Genomic DNA, 15,677 nt, shown 5'->3' with positions numbered 1-15,677 from the left:
ACTTATACAATATAATATCGTTTCTTCGAGTTCGCTTTACTCATTGTATGTACGTTTTTCATTTTTATTTGGGAACATATGTAGTAAACTACGGGTGTGAAAAAAAATGTTGTTTGGATTGTTAGAACTTTTGCAAATCGTTGCTGTAGTCATTAAAATGGTAATTCGAAGAAAATTGTTCATGTCTTTGGCAATTATAAAAATCTTCTTCTATAAGGCGTGCTTTTTTGGCAAACCTTTTCTTTTCGAAAGTTGTTGGACTTTCAATAACAGCATTTCCTACGTATTCGAATCTCTAAATATATTTCATATAAAATGTCTAATAAACCTTTGAAAGCCTTTCAAGCTGCATCCACAGCAAAGACATAGTGTATATAGCCAAAGAACGTTGACAATGTGTCAGAAATTAAATATAAAAAACAAAATAAACAGCAGAGCCGGGCAACTACGCTTAGAAGCAGTACGCATAAATTATATATTAATAATTGCTAATAATAGTTGAATAACAACCGTTACAAAAATAAGTTTCGTCATTTTCGTTATTGTAACTATTTCGTGAGGATGCTTCTAAATATATCATTATCATTGTTTTAAACCAAATTCACATCTATAAGTAGTCACAAATCACAACTTTTATTCATCTCTAGGTTTACGATAAATAAAGTTTTTTTCAAAATAACGTGCTCTTTACATCTTACAATTGTAGATTCGATAAAGTGGTTGGAAAATTTCTAAATGATTGCAGAGTAGAGTATTTATTTTCTAACTAGAGCTTGAAAGAATGCTTAAGTAAACATGCATTGAAAATATACTCGTATTGTTCAATATCGGATGATATTCAAGTGAAATCATTCAACGTTTTCCAAATGAAGTCTCGAATTGGTTAGAAGCATCCGCTTAATAATTAAAAAATTCGTCGTTAATGAATTCCAAATACATACAACGTATCACAACGTTCCGGTCCATTTGATATCAAGTTGTCAGTAGAAGGATTAGGAGTATTGGGAAAAGATACAAACGTTGAACAGCATACTACATAATATCTTAAAATTAAAATCATACTACACAAGTAATAAAATATAGTAACCATGGGAATAAGATTTTAGGTCTAATCAATTGTAAAATCGAATTGCAGGTAACCAAGTGGAAGTTAGTATAACATCAGCTGTAAGTCAACGAGTAAAGTATTTGGATATATGGATGCAACGTCTTTCTCGGAAAAAAAAAAAAAAAGAAAATTAAATCAACAGTTTACGAATAATCAGCGATCATTTCATTTTCATTACAAATAATAATGGTGTTCGGAATAAAAGTCACAATGTACGTATCATCGTCTACACTGTATAGCGCTTTGGAGCACATGCAAGCATGATAATACACATAAGAGATATATGAAAATAAAAAGAATACTTTGTCGAAGAGCTTGCAAGAAAAATACGTAGAGCAAGACGTATAAAAGTAACAAAGAAGGCATCATATATATGATTATAATATATAGTCATTCATTCCCTACGGATATAAAAAGAGAAACAGTGAGTGTCAAATGTAAATTGTGCAAGTCTCGAAGTGTTAAATGCGAGATTTTGCGGATACACGACACAGTTAAGCAGACACATAGAGCGTATATGATGTGTCAAAAGTGTCAGAAATCAAGAAAATGACAGAAAGGAAAACAAAATAAAACGAAAACCTTCGGGAAATGGAAGATCTGAAAAATCAAACGAAACAAAATAAAGAAGACTAAACAATATCATGTTACGAGGTTATTTCGAAAGCCACAAAGCCAAAAACTCTATCTGAAGACTCGATATAGAGAGAAGTCGTCGAAGCCTTCAGAAGCGCATTGAACTTGTGTATGAACTCGAAACATCAAAACAAAAAAAATGTAATTAACATTAAGAGGAAACAAACAACTCGAAAATTGAAAAAAAAAAAGATTAGTAAGTAAAATCAAAACAAAACCAGCCAAACGTGATCGGGTTGAGTCAAAATCAAAATGAAAAGTAAGAGAGGGAAGAAAAAAAAATTGAAGAAAGTATGGGTGATGCAAAAAGATTTTGACAGCGCAGAATAGTCTGAGCAAGAGAGAGAGGAGCGCTTACAGCTTGGTCTGTCGAGCTCTTGCTGTAGGGTACCGGTATCAAACGTTCCTGCAACTCGCCACCTATCACCTTCAAGAGCAAAGGGTAATATCATGGTTACAAGAAAGAAAGAACAGAGATAGTGTGAGAGAGAGAGAAAGAGAGAAAGAAATAAAAAAAATGTAAATACAAGAGAGTAAAGTGAAAAATATTGTGGGACGAGGTGCTTATCGAGATCTAATATTCCTCGGAATTAAAGAAACAATGGACGTGAAAGTTACCGTTATTCCACTATATGTACATTGGTCCCTTTTTATACTTTCATGTCCACGTGCGGTCTTTTCAAAGACATTGTTGAAAAGTACGTATAATGAAAAGAAATTAAGAAAACAAAGTACAATATCAAAACCATAAAATTAGACGAGCATTCGCGTGTCAAGATAACGAACAAAGCACAAAGGTACTTGTCGTGTATAATTCAACTAGCCAACACAAGAAAAAAAAACAGACTAAAAGTGCGAAAGGTCGTTGCGACAGTAGATAGTTGTAATAACAAAGTTAAATTAAATTGTCAAAACTGACTAACTACAAAGTAAACGGTCAAAACCATAGATAGAGATATAAACGCGGAAAAAGGTCAAAAAGTATACATATGCAATTAAAGGGCTCTAAGGTAACTAATAGTAATCATAAATTGATAATTTTCATTTTGAATATATGATCCGTAGAGAATAATGTTTTATCATATTGTTTACAAATCGTTATTTCATACGCGTAAAAGATCCAACGAGCGTGAAAAAATACGAAATTGATGTTACATGGATATTGCAAAAAAATAATTTTGCCTTCACTCGTTTATCAACGTCCGATTGAATTATCGATTGACCTTTATTCACTGATAACTCAATCTGTCGTTGTATGGTGTGTGCTTTTTAATGTTTTTTACTGCGCATTAATTTAACGCTTGTCTCGCTCATCGCTTTTACGTTATTTCTATTTTGTTTTAATTGTGCAGAGTGATATGTGTATAAGAGAGAAAAAGATAGACATGAGAGAAACAGAAATGAGAAAGTTACCGTAGATAGACAGAACAGACAGAGAGTAGTGAAATAGTAGATACAGGTGAATAATTATATAGTTTAAGACAGATATAGAGGAGGTACTGGTATAAGAAACAGAATGATAGAGACACAGATAAATACTGATTTAACAGGTACTCATGTTTCGTCATGTAGTAATGCGATTTAAGTAACTTTTGAAATACTTGAGATTTATATATACGAGTTTTTAAAGAACGACAAAGTGGTAGAGGTATTGTATATAGAATCAGAACACATATCAGTGAAATGATGGCAGTAAAAAAAATTCGAATTAATTTCGAGACATTGTCTTTGTATACATATAAAGCTATTTGCTTTTTTTGATTAGCAGGCACTCGATTCATCGGGAGACACTGCATTAATGTTTCTATTGTATTAAAAGGAAAATGCATCAGTAAAATGTCCAACCGCAGGAGCGACCCGTCTGTCATTAGTTTGGGGGAAATCGTCAATAACGTTTGTGATAATGGGTAAGTGATATGTAACATTGACCTACAGTATCATTTCAAAACTTTAAATTTTAGAGTCAGTGAACGGGAGGATTTTACATCCGTGTAACTAATTCAAAAAAAACCAAAAAACAAAAGATTTTTTATTTATTATACGGCAAAATCAATCCACCCATAATAATAAAAATAATGTAGACAAAAACGAGATTTTTTTAAGAAAGATACAGTACTTTTATTGACCGTCGAAGTTAGAGTTCAAAATATTATTTTGCGGTTTACTAAACCTTCAACCTAAAACGAAATCTCGAGGGTTACTTATAATTTGTAATTCATACAGTTTCAATCGTATCGAGACGCTGCAACATTCATTTTTTTCTTTTTATTTCATTTTTCGTTAATATTCGCAATTATTACATGATCAAATTTTAACGTATTCAACGTCTGTTTTTTTATTTGTTAAATATATTAGTGTAGATTGGTTGCTTGTAATGACTACGTACATTTTTGTTATAGTACAACACCGCTTAAAACAATTGGCAGCGGAAATGGCAGCGCTTCCGGTTTTCCCGACCGCCTAAAGAGAAAAAATTTAAAAAGTCGCACTATGTCAGTAAAGTTTTCATTGTTCGCGTTTGTTGCTCGTCAATATTTACGTCCCTATATCCCTACATTATACATTTCGTGTTCTCGATTATTCGCAATTGCATTTTAAAAATCATATATTTATTTATATGACCAAAAATAGTTAGACAACCATATAAAATTGATAAACTTTATTCTTCCTTTGATTATTTTATTTTTGTTTTTTTTTTACAAATGTACAATACCTACACTAAAACCAATAACTTCCTTTTTTACAAACAATTAATATATTATCCTTGAAAATTTACTTGACCATGTGCGTGAAGATTTCAACAAAGACAGATAACTTTGAGTTTCTTTCTTGTAATATTTGTATGCGTACATTGAAAGATTAAAACATGTAGAGAATAACGATCACAGGCGGCCACGAAAATCGGTTCTCTATTTTTAATTGCGCGTCACTTGTTATACACAAAGTCGTAGTAACGTGTCTTAAACTTTATGATAGTAATATATTTAATATATAACATATTCTATGTATTAATGTATATTAGTTGTTGTAATAATAAAGTTTGTAGGTAACTATTTTAAATTGCTAGGTTCAGTGTTTTTAAAAAGCTAGGTTATTTTGTTTTTTGTATCATTGCGTTAATTTCATGTTTTTTGCTTAATTTGTCCTTGTAACTGACAAAATTACTTATATTGTTTGGTTGCTTGTTTAATAGATATCCTTATTTGTTAACGTCAAAAGATTTCATAAAAAGTTAATATTATTCATTAGACTAAGTTAATAACCTTAACGCACATGAATTCCTAAACTTTGGAATACCCGTTTGCGTATACATATCGAGTGTTAACTCCTCAAGTAGAAAACCATCATTACAATGATCAATCGATATATATCATCATTTTATAAAAACGCAACGATTAAAATTATGCAACAAAAAGAAATCGTTAAATAACTTTTAAATAAAGCGGGTAATTAGTTATATGATATAATCATAAAACTTTATCATCATTCTTTAGCGAATGCGAGTAAAAGAAATCATCATATAGGTTATTCGTGCAGTTGACTGTTCAAATTAATTGTGACTGCATAAATAATTAAGTTTAATATTTATAGCACACATTATAATATAAGTACAGAGCATGCGACTCATCTACATCTGTACGGTCGCCCACGGTTTCTTTTTGTTTTTATATATTCTAGAGTACAGACTGCCCTCAAACTATTATTTCGTTATCAACGCACGCTGTGCACTATTGAAAATGCGAAAGTAACATTTCGCTTTACTCACGTTTCACTCAATTTTCTTAAACTTCCGCGCACTTTGTTTTGTCTTTTCATCCCTAACCCGTTAGATTAGCATAATTATTACTTATAATTCATTACAGGAATTAATTCTTAACGTTATTATCATAAGTATTTTATCGTCTTAAACATGTATAATAATCTCAACAAACGCGACAGGCCAACAAATTACGGCTTGTACTTTAAAAAGTTCTACGGAGAAAAGCTACAACGATTAGTTGAGAAGTGCAAAGCGAACGCGATTTGCGGATGAAGTCTCGAGTGGCTTACAAAATGAAATTACAAAAATTCCATTATTCTAAACAAACATTCAATAATCATAATAGCATTGATGATTATAATAATCGTTACAATCAAATAGAAATAAAAATATAAAACTCAATGACAATTAATCGCAAAATAATAGATAATTGTCATGATTACTAAAAATAATGTAATAATATTAATAACATAAAATAAACTTACATTGTAAAATCGAGACTGAGAGGCCCAATCAACGTTCTCCACGGAACCGTTGTCGCTTACATTATTACAACGTTAAAAAACTCACGGTTATATTAAAGAAAATGCATTAAAAATACGATATGAAAAAAATAACAAAAGTTAATGAAAAGGGAATCTCAAGGAGCATTACAACATAATCGTTAGATGATGCGAAAACGAAAAATTGGTGCAATGTTATAAAAGCAACTAACGTTAACGATTAAAAGTATGATTGTCCCATTAATTGAATAATGGGGTTATGATTATTCGTTAGCTCTACAATTTAGATAACATTTCAATTTTATAAATTTTTCCTTTTAAATCTATATTTATTGCTTTGTCCACGAGATTGACAAAGGTCGAGATTATTATAAGTACATTTTGCTCATTTTTTGCTTCGATAAATAAGAAAAAGAAAGAAAAGTATAGAAATAGATGAGGAGATAGCGTAAAAGTGCAGCAGTTCGACATACGAGGTGTGTTCAAAAAGTAACGAGAATTTTTAAATTTCGCGGGTTTGGAGAGTCCGCTTGTATAAAATTTTTATTATTTTTTATTATGTTGGTACACATGCCCCTGAAGTACGATAAAATTTTCAGCAATATTCATTGCTTACTTTTTAAGTGGCAGCCGCTAACGTTAGACGTGTTTTTCGAGCTCGGCGATTTTCGTTTGTGAAAAAAAATGGATCAAAGAATTTGTATTAAATTTTGCGTAAAAAATGAAATAAAGTGTAGTAAAGTTTGTCAAATGTTAACAAAGGCATATAGTGAGTCTGCTATGAGTAAAGCAAGGATTTATGAGTGGTATAAGCGTTTCCAAGATGGCCACGAAAACGTTGAAGATGACGAACGACTCGGACGCCCAAGCACATCAACAACCGATGAAAACGTGAAAAAAGTGAAAGAAATGGTTATGAACGATCGCCGAATCATAATCAGAGAATTCGCTGATGATGTTGGCATATCAGTTGGCTCATGCCATCAAATTTTTTCGAATGTTTTGGGTATGAAACGTGTGGCAGCAAAATTCGTTCCAAAATTGTTGAATTTCGAACAAAAACAGCGGCGAATGGAAGTTGCTCAGGAGTCGCTAAATGAAGTCAATAACGATGCAGAACTACTAAAACGTGTTATAACAGGTGACGAAAAATGGGTTTACGGATATGATGTCGAAACTAAGGCTCAATCGTCCCAGTGGAGACATTCTGGATCGCCAAGACCGAAAAAGGCTCGACAAGTACGGTCGAATGTGAAGGTTATGCTCACTGTGTTCTTCGATTTTAATGGCATAGTGCATTATGAATTCTTGCCACAAGGTCAAACAATCAATAAGCAGTACTACCTACAAGTTCAACGTCGTTTGCGTGAAGCAATCCGAAAAAAACGCCCGGATTTGTGGCAAAACAATTCATGGCTTTTGCACCACGATAATGCGCCTGCTCACACTTCATTGCTTGTTCGTGAATTTTTGGCTAAAAACGAAACTGTAACGATGCCTCAGCCTCCATATTCGCCAGATATGGCTCCATGTGACTTCTATTTCCAAAAATAAAGAGAACATTAAAAGGCCGTCGTTTTACAAGCATAGATGACATTAAAAGCGAATCGCTGAAAGAGCTAAAAGCTATTACAAAGATCGAGTTTCAAAAGTGTTTCGAGGATTGGAAAAAGCGTTGGCATAAGTGTACGAGGTGTGTTCAAAAAATAACCAGAATTTTCGTTTTATGAAAAAAATATTTATTTATTCATCTACATTAATGTTGTCGCCTTCAAAGTAGTCCCCTTCGGATACAATACACTTATGCCAACGCTTTTTCCAATCCTCGAAACACTTTTGAAACTCGATCTTTGTAATAGCTTTTAGCTCTTTCAGCGATTCGCTTTTAATGTCATCTATGCTTGTAAAACGACGGCCTTTTAATGTTCTCTTTATTTTTGGAAATAGAAGTCACATGGAGCCATATCTGGCGAATATGGAGGCTGAGGCATCGTTACAGTTTCGTTTTTAGCCAAAAATTCACGAACAAGCAATGAAGTGTGAGCAGGCGCATTATCGTGGTGCAAAAGCCATGAATTGTTTTGCCACAAATCCGGGCGTTTTTTTCGGATTGCTTCACGCAAACGACGTTGAACTTGTAGGTAGTACTGCTTATTGATTGTTTGACCTTGTGGCAAGAATTCATAATGCACTATGCCATTAAAATCGAAGAACACAGTGAGCATAACCTTCACATTCGACCGTACTTGTCGAGCCTTTTTCGGTCTTGGCGATCCAGAATGTCTCCACTGGGACGATTGAGCCTTAGTTTCGACATCATATCCGTAAACCCATTTTTCGTCACCTGTTATAACACGTTTTAGTAGTTCTGCATCGTTATTGACTTCATTTAGCGACTCCTGAGCAACTTCCATTCGCCGCTGTTTTTGTTCGAAATTCAACAATTTTGGAACGAATTTTGCTGCCACACGTTTCATACCCAAAACATTCGAAAAAATTTGATGGCATGAGCCAACTGATATGCCAACATCATCAGCGAATTCTCTGATTATGATTCGGCGATCGTTCATAACCATTTCTTTCACTTTTTTCACGTTTTCATCGGTTGTTGATGTGCTTGGGCGTCCGAGTCGTTCGTCATCTTCAACGTTTTCGTGGCCATCTTGGAAACGCTTATACCACTCATAAATCCTTGCTTTACTCATAGCAGACTCACTATATGCCTTTGTTAACATTTGACAAACTTTACTACACTTTATTTCATTTTTTACGCAAAATTTAATACAAATTCTTTGATCCATTTTTTTTCACAAACGAAAATCGCCGAGCTCGAAAAACACGTCTAACGTTAGCGGCTGCCACTTAAAAAGTAAGCAATGAATATTGCTGAAAATTTTATCGTACTTCAGGGGCATGTGTACCAACATAATAAAAAAAATTTTATACAAGCGGACTCTCCAAACCCGCGAAATTTAAAAATTCTCGTTACTTTTTGAACACACCTCGTATTGTATCCGAAGGGGACTACTTTGAAGGCGACAACATTAATGTAGATGAATAAATAAATATTTTTTTCATAAAACGAAAATTCTCGTTATTTTTTGAACACACCTCGTATACTCGTTTATTTTTTGTTATAACATTAACAAGAGTCAATTGAAAAAGAACTGTGCAATATTCAAATCAAAAAAAGAATCACCATAAAACACGAAAGATTATTTCACAGAGATGGAAAAAATGTTGTACACAGAAAAAGTTGATTATATAGTTTGTCGCTGCTTCTGTAGTCTTGTTTGTTTTTATTTAAAGAGCTTATGCGTTATCATTCTTTTTGTTTATTGGACACGATCAATAATGCTACTTATTGCGTTAATATACCGTTTTTTTACTCTCGAACTTTCGTTGATGCTTTATTTATACAAAAATAAGTGAAGTTATTAAGTCTGACGTACTAACCATATCTATATTGTTAAAATAGTTTTAAGGTTAGGTAGCTGATAATAAGGATAAATTCGATTGTCAACACGGATAAACGCATTCGCATCTAAAACCCGCTTAAAACAAGCAGACAGGCAAAACAGGCAAGCAACACAGGCAGGACTGTAGTAATTTTTTCGTTCAGGTATAATTTCAAAGATTAAATGATTGTTTTTTATAATTGTCGTGATTTTACATAAAAGCATTAAAGCACAAGCGAAATCTTTTAAATTAATCACATCACTGGGAAACATAGTCTTTATAAGAATGTGTTGAGAGTGGAAAAAATTAGAGGGAAAAACAAATATGTACGTGTCAGTAAGTACAGATTGCGTAAACGGGTGCACGTAATCTTTCAATGATTGACTCAAATTTAATATTTTTCTATCAATAGTAGTAGAGAAACATTTCGGTTTGTTTTTGTGTACGATTTTTGTTAAACTTCAAGAAATCAATTACAAGTCAAAAGGGGCTTAAAATTTTCTCGAGCAATTACTCGAAAGTCACATGCGTAGGTGTAATGAATACGAATGTGTCTGTCTGTCCATAACAAAGAGGCAGGCACATATAAAAGACGTGATACGTTTAACGGCAAATTCCATAAACTAGAGGAATCAAGGGATGTTCTTAAGGCTAAAACCCTGTATTTTTTACTACAAATTCTCTGAAAAGCGTCACATGTATTATAAGTTATAGAAAAAGAGATTATTTTGTTCAAAGTGAAACAAGAGACCGAAAATTTTTTCGATCCAAAGTCAACGTAACATTGAGAAAAACCGAAGTATTTAAACCACATGCAAAAAAGGATCTTGACAAGTCTTATATTCTGCAAAGGATAATAAAGGTAAAATCCATTGTGTATATAATGTATGTATGTATGTATGTATATACACACACAAACACACGCGCGCGCGCGCGCGTGTGTGTGTGTGCGTGTGTGTGGGTAACAGCAACTAAGCTGATTTGAACTCCATTCCCAATAGTGAGATTCATTATCGCTTGAAAAATACAAGCACCGTAACAATTAACAGAGACAGAAACATAATATACAATGTATACAGGTTTAGGCAATCATTAGTTTTGTTTTTTCGTTCTTCGTCTAGATTTTCTCTTTGTCATAAATAGTCGTCAGGTAGAGCATCAGAAAAGAATATACAGTATAAGTGAAGATTACAAAGTCAAAACAACAGACAAAGTAGCAGACGATGATCCCATAAACCGTCACTCGGGTTAAAAGTGAGAAAGATGGATAGATAAATACATATTTAGATAGATAGTTATATGGATAGAAAGAAAAAAAGAGCGAGAGAGAGAGCTGTACAGATGCAAGAAGAATAGGAAGCTAATATGTATGGAAAGAGAGAGAGACAGAGAGAGAGAGAGAGAGACAGAGAGAGAGAGAGAGAGATAAAGTATTGACATGGATAGCCCTTGTTGAAGATACAGCTGGTGTAATTTACTGAGAATCTCAAAGGATTCGTTCAAAACAGAAACAAATAGACCGATAGAGTGATAAAAAATGCCTATTTCCCGTCGTTTTCGTGCTGACAGGTAAACAAAAGAGTCACACGTTCGAGATAGACACACAGTCACAAAGGGAAAAAGAGACAGAGAGACAGAGAGTGAGAGAATGAAAGAGAAATCAGACGAACGCCGAAAAGGAGCTTTTTCTTTAGATACAAGTCTCATGAACAAATTTAGGCAGTTCCGGGAGTACGAGATTGTTGGCGCTCGATCTTAGGGAATTGGCGGTATTGGTCACGTCTTCTTGTTGATGCTGCTGTCTTCCATTGTTCTGCGGCTGCTGTTGCTGCTGATGATGATGCGGCAGGTGATGCTGGTGATGCGGATGATGATGATTGCCGGTGCCCGGCACGTGCAGCAGCAACGGAGAGGTGGCAGCGCCACGTCCAGTCATCTCCGCGTCACCGCTATTTGGCGATGTTGTCGCCGAGCTGGTGTTGGTCTGCTGCTGCTGCTGCTGCTGATGATGATGATAATGATGATGGTGGTGGCCCCTGGCCTTTGGATCCTCGTCGATATACGTGAAGTCTGAGAGGGGACGGGACCCGGTGTGGCTGCGCGAGCTGCGCATACTGTGCAAGCTGTGCAAACTATGGACGGAGCGACGCTCCTCTAGGTCTTCCAGAGTCGATTTGAACGCTCGGATTACCCGAAGCTGCAACGAGAAGAGCAATCGGAACACGGCCGACGTTTCTAAATCATGTGTGTTTGGGTGAGAGACAGAGATAGAGAGTGAAAGAGAAGTAGACAGATTAGAAGGCAAAAGGGGAGAGCTTTGCTTGTTTTTTGCTTTTCGTTTCCATCGCACTTACTGTTGAAGGCTAAGATAGACAGAGATAATTAGTTTGATGCTTGTTCGGCGCCGTTAAGGCGAAAACAAGATGGCGAGGAAGTAGACAGACAGAGACAGATAGAATAACAGTGACGATGGTCGTTTGGCAAGATATACATTTAGTGGGATGACTTAAGAGAAAGATATATATTCATGTTTGTATGTACACAAGGCCAGCGACACACACAAGCACGCCGTAGTTTCAATACATTACTTTTTTGCTTTTTCATCTGGTAGACAATCGCAGGTCATTAGAACCTTTCTGAAAGCTCTTATATTGATTTCCCTTTTTCGCTATAGGATATGGGCTTTTGAAGGCAGTATACTATGCTTTTATAAGCTGTAGATGAAGAAAAGGTTTAATTATTGGCGTAGGGCAGAATAGCTCGAGTCTTCTTTTTGCTTTTTTCAGCTTGTTCCGTTATCTCTTGAGGGATGTACACATTTATATCGATCTTTTCATTTTCGCGTTCAGAGGCGTAGTGTACCGTATTTTCGTTTATATGTTTACTTTGCTTTTGGCTAAAACGCTTGGACAAAAAATAAGAATAATAAGCTCACCGCTTCAAGAGCTGTGTGTTGGTGTTCTATGTCACTTTGCGTGAGCAGTGATCGTCGACCGAAAAGAAATGGAACGAAAAGGATGTTTCAGACAAAGCATATGGAATTTCTAACAAGCCGAATTCAAATGTTTGCGAAGATTTCAAAAAATCAACAATAGCCACTGAAATTAATTGTTGTGCTTTCAACTGCAAATTCAACTTGGACAAAATCATTGAAAGGTGCTTATGATAGAATTTTTTTTCAAACAATTATTAGTACAAACAAATCATCACATGGCCAATTAGTGCAAAACAGGAAAATAAAATAAAGAAATTTAGTTATTAAATTTTGTTGGCTCCGACCGTTGCTCGCACAATTAATTATTCCATTAGCATTGTTAAGGATTAATATCACCGACTGCGCATATCAGCACAAGGACATACGTGATAGTTTGAGTTTCGGTCGACGAGCGTAACACTCAAATTGGAAGGGGCAGTAGCAACAAGGCGATGCGTTTTGCGTGGTATGTATAAATATATAGGGTTTGGATTTGAAGGGATAATCGGAGAAGGTTCGGGTAAAATCAATTTCATTAGGTCACTATAAATGTTGGCACAAACGAGCACGCACAACTGACTTTTATCATGGACATAATACGTACCTATTTTCACGCTAGGTTGAAGTGCTGCGCATTCACAGCTCAGAGCACTATATGTTGCTTCAATAATGCGGTTAAACACAGCCTTTGAGCTTTCAGTTATTCCTAGTGAGCTTTTCGGCATTAAATCCGAAGCATGCTAAATCGCAAATCACAATCAACACCAAGATCGATATTTCTTTAAACGTTTCGCGAAAAAGAAAAAAAAAACATGCCAGCCCTCTCCTGGGGAATAACTCATTCTCAAGGCTACGCTGGGCGTGGACCTAGTACCTCTTACCGAGTATTTATCCAGTCACGATTCATCGATCGTGCAAAAACGTACAGCTAGCACGGCATGCAAGTTTTTTTATATTTTATTTTGCTTCTTTTACGCCAACATCGACTTATAACGTAGCCTGCATATATATATATATATATATATATATATATATATATATATATATATATATATATATCAAGCACGATGTACATATCAAAGCTTTGTATGTATTATTTCTTTTTTTTTTCTTGATTTTCTCAAGTTACCCGCAAGCTTAGCGCGTTTACTTTGCAAACACACGTACACACGTATACATGTGTGTGTGTGTGTGTATATATATATATATATATATATATATATATATATATATATATATATACATACATACATACATATGTATGTATATATATATATATATATATATATACATACATACATACACACACACATATATATATGCGCGCGCGCGCGTGTGTGTATGAATCACAAACTTGTGATCAATTCATTTCAGACGTGTTATGCTATATACGCTTGTCTGACGCTCGGTTTTTAATTTTTCTTAAAAATGGTCCGCAACAGTCCTGAACCGAGCGAATAAGGCGTTATCGCTCAATTATATCATTTTTACTTTTTCATTGCACATAAATGCCAGAAATTTTGTTTAATTTTTCTGTAATTGAATTTATGTCTGTGTATATTTTATTTAAAGAAGAAAGATAGAGTAAGAAAAAGTGGTAGAGTATAGATAAAGAAATGAGAAATGTAAAAAATATGGTTGTGTGAACCATGAGATTGCAAACATATCATCGTGAATAGTTCAAGCAGTTTTTGGAAGCTCGATCTTAACAAGCCTTTTCAACGATGCTTGAATTTTTAATTTCTTTTTGATCATTCATTGTATATTCTGTGGATACGAACTCGAAGTAACGACGATCAATTCCAGAATAGCATAAGTGAATCGTAGAAACATATGCAAGAACAGTTTATACATTGCTTCTGTTTTGTATACAGTATCGTTATGGATAACATTTAGGTAGCTCTGCTAAACGTACCAGGAGCTCGAGTATGTTGATGTGAATTTTGCTTTCACAAAAATTGTAAAAATATTGATCAAGCGTCAGAATGTTATTTTTTTCTCTTTTTTTTTCTTAAATAAAATTGTGACAGAGAGATGAAAAATCATAAAGAACAAATAAGCCAGACAATAAGATTGAGTGATCTTTTTTGTTTTGGAGCACGATAATACATACTGTGCGTACAATCTAGATATCATATATAGTGCTTCATAAGTTGATAAAACGTGCGAATATTATAATTAAAGTTAATTAGGGTGCTATGCACGTCATGGCATTGAACCAAGCAACGCCGGAACAGCAAAGCAAGAAAAAGGAAAATTAAACTTCATTTCCATAGCAATATTTGTCTGAAGTCAGTACCTATATGTGACGATACTATAGTAATACAGAAAGTGCAACAGACAGTATTATATATTGTATATTGTTAGATATTGTTAGCCAGTTTGGTGAGTGAAAGTATACAACCTATATAGATACTGACAAAAAAGTCAGCTAATGTATAGCAAAGGTCAGCAACAATCGTTTATTAAAATAAAATAATTAAACACCAATTAAGAGTGAAATTAATGAATATACACGGTAAAATGCAGAATTACGCGAGCGCGAGGCACACACTGCAATTTAAACACACGAGCATATAATCCACGTTGAAGATTAAAAAAAGCCAGTGTTATATGACACTGAGAATTAGAGGCTTGGCTTTCTTGCGTGTTTCATTCGATTTGAAACCCCTCAATTGGACTTTTAAAGGTCGCCGTTAATGTATATATATATATATATATATAGCAATGCAAGTACAATTATTCGTATAATGCACACAAATGGGCCAATGTATGTATATATATGCAATCAGACAGCCGACTTGGTTTCAATATATATATGTATATATATAGACGTGTAAGTACAGAAATAGCAATCCACCCCTAATGCCGAAGTGGCTTCGCGGCAAGAGTCAGAGTGTGTATACAATGAGAGATCAAGAGCATTACACAGTTTGCACTTGCACAATATCCCGATTCACTATCGTAAATACGTCAGTTAGTTGGTTAAGGATTTAAACGCGGCTTATTCTCGCGCTCGACTTTCGGTTGACCTGCCAGGCATAATGGCAACTCATTGCATTGTTGTACTTCTCTTTGAAAGCGCGTTCATTATAGCTAGTTTGATGACATCGAATCTCTCGTCGGCCCTGTCTTGTCAAACGCGTTCTAATATTGTCATGTTTTATTTTCGCGAAACTGGGCTAATCTCGCACTCTGACGGTGTCTCTTTGATTTATTATGTTGTTCTTTCTTGTT

General features: G+C 34.5%; 1 protein-coding gene across 8 annotated transcripts in view; it reads right to left on the bottom strand.

Moving 5' to 3' along the window:
* LOC131670199 (plasma membrane calcium-transporting ATPase 3) overlaps positions 1–15,677 on the bottom strand; it is a 92,910-nt gene that overhangs the window by 9,244 nt on the left and 67,989 nt on the right. For 2 of the 8 annotated variants that reach the window (XM_058945599.1, XM_058945600.1), the window contains one exon: positions 8,933–11,663. The exons of 4 other annotated variants lie outside the window; for them this stretch is intronic. In XM_058945599.1, the coding sequence (XP_058801582.1) occupies positions 11,157–11,663 (507 nt within the window). In that variant the 3' untranslated portion in view covers positions 8,933–11,156. Of the gene's footprint in view, positions 1–2,102; positions 2,172–8,932; positions 11,664–15,677 lie in introns of those variants that run through there. 2 more of the 8 variants (XM_058945601.1, XR_009302428.1) reach the window with 2 other exon arrangements.

The sequence above is a fragment of the Phymastichus coffea genome, unplaced genomic scaffold (genome assembly GCF_024137745.1).
Source record: "Phymastichus coffea isolate CEN01 unplaced genomic scaffold, Cenicafe_Pcof_1.1 PCOF00104, whole genome shotgun sequence".
NCBI lineage: Eukaryota > Metazoa > Arthropoda > Insecta > Hymenoptera > Eulophidae > Phymastichus > Phymastichus coffea.
This window is presented reverse-complemented; position numbering and strand designations above follow the sequence as displayed.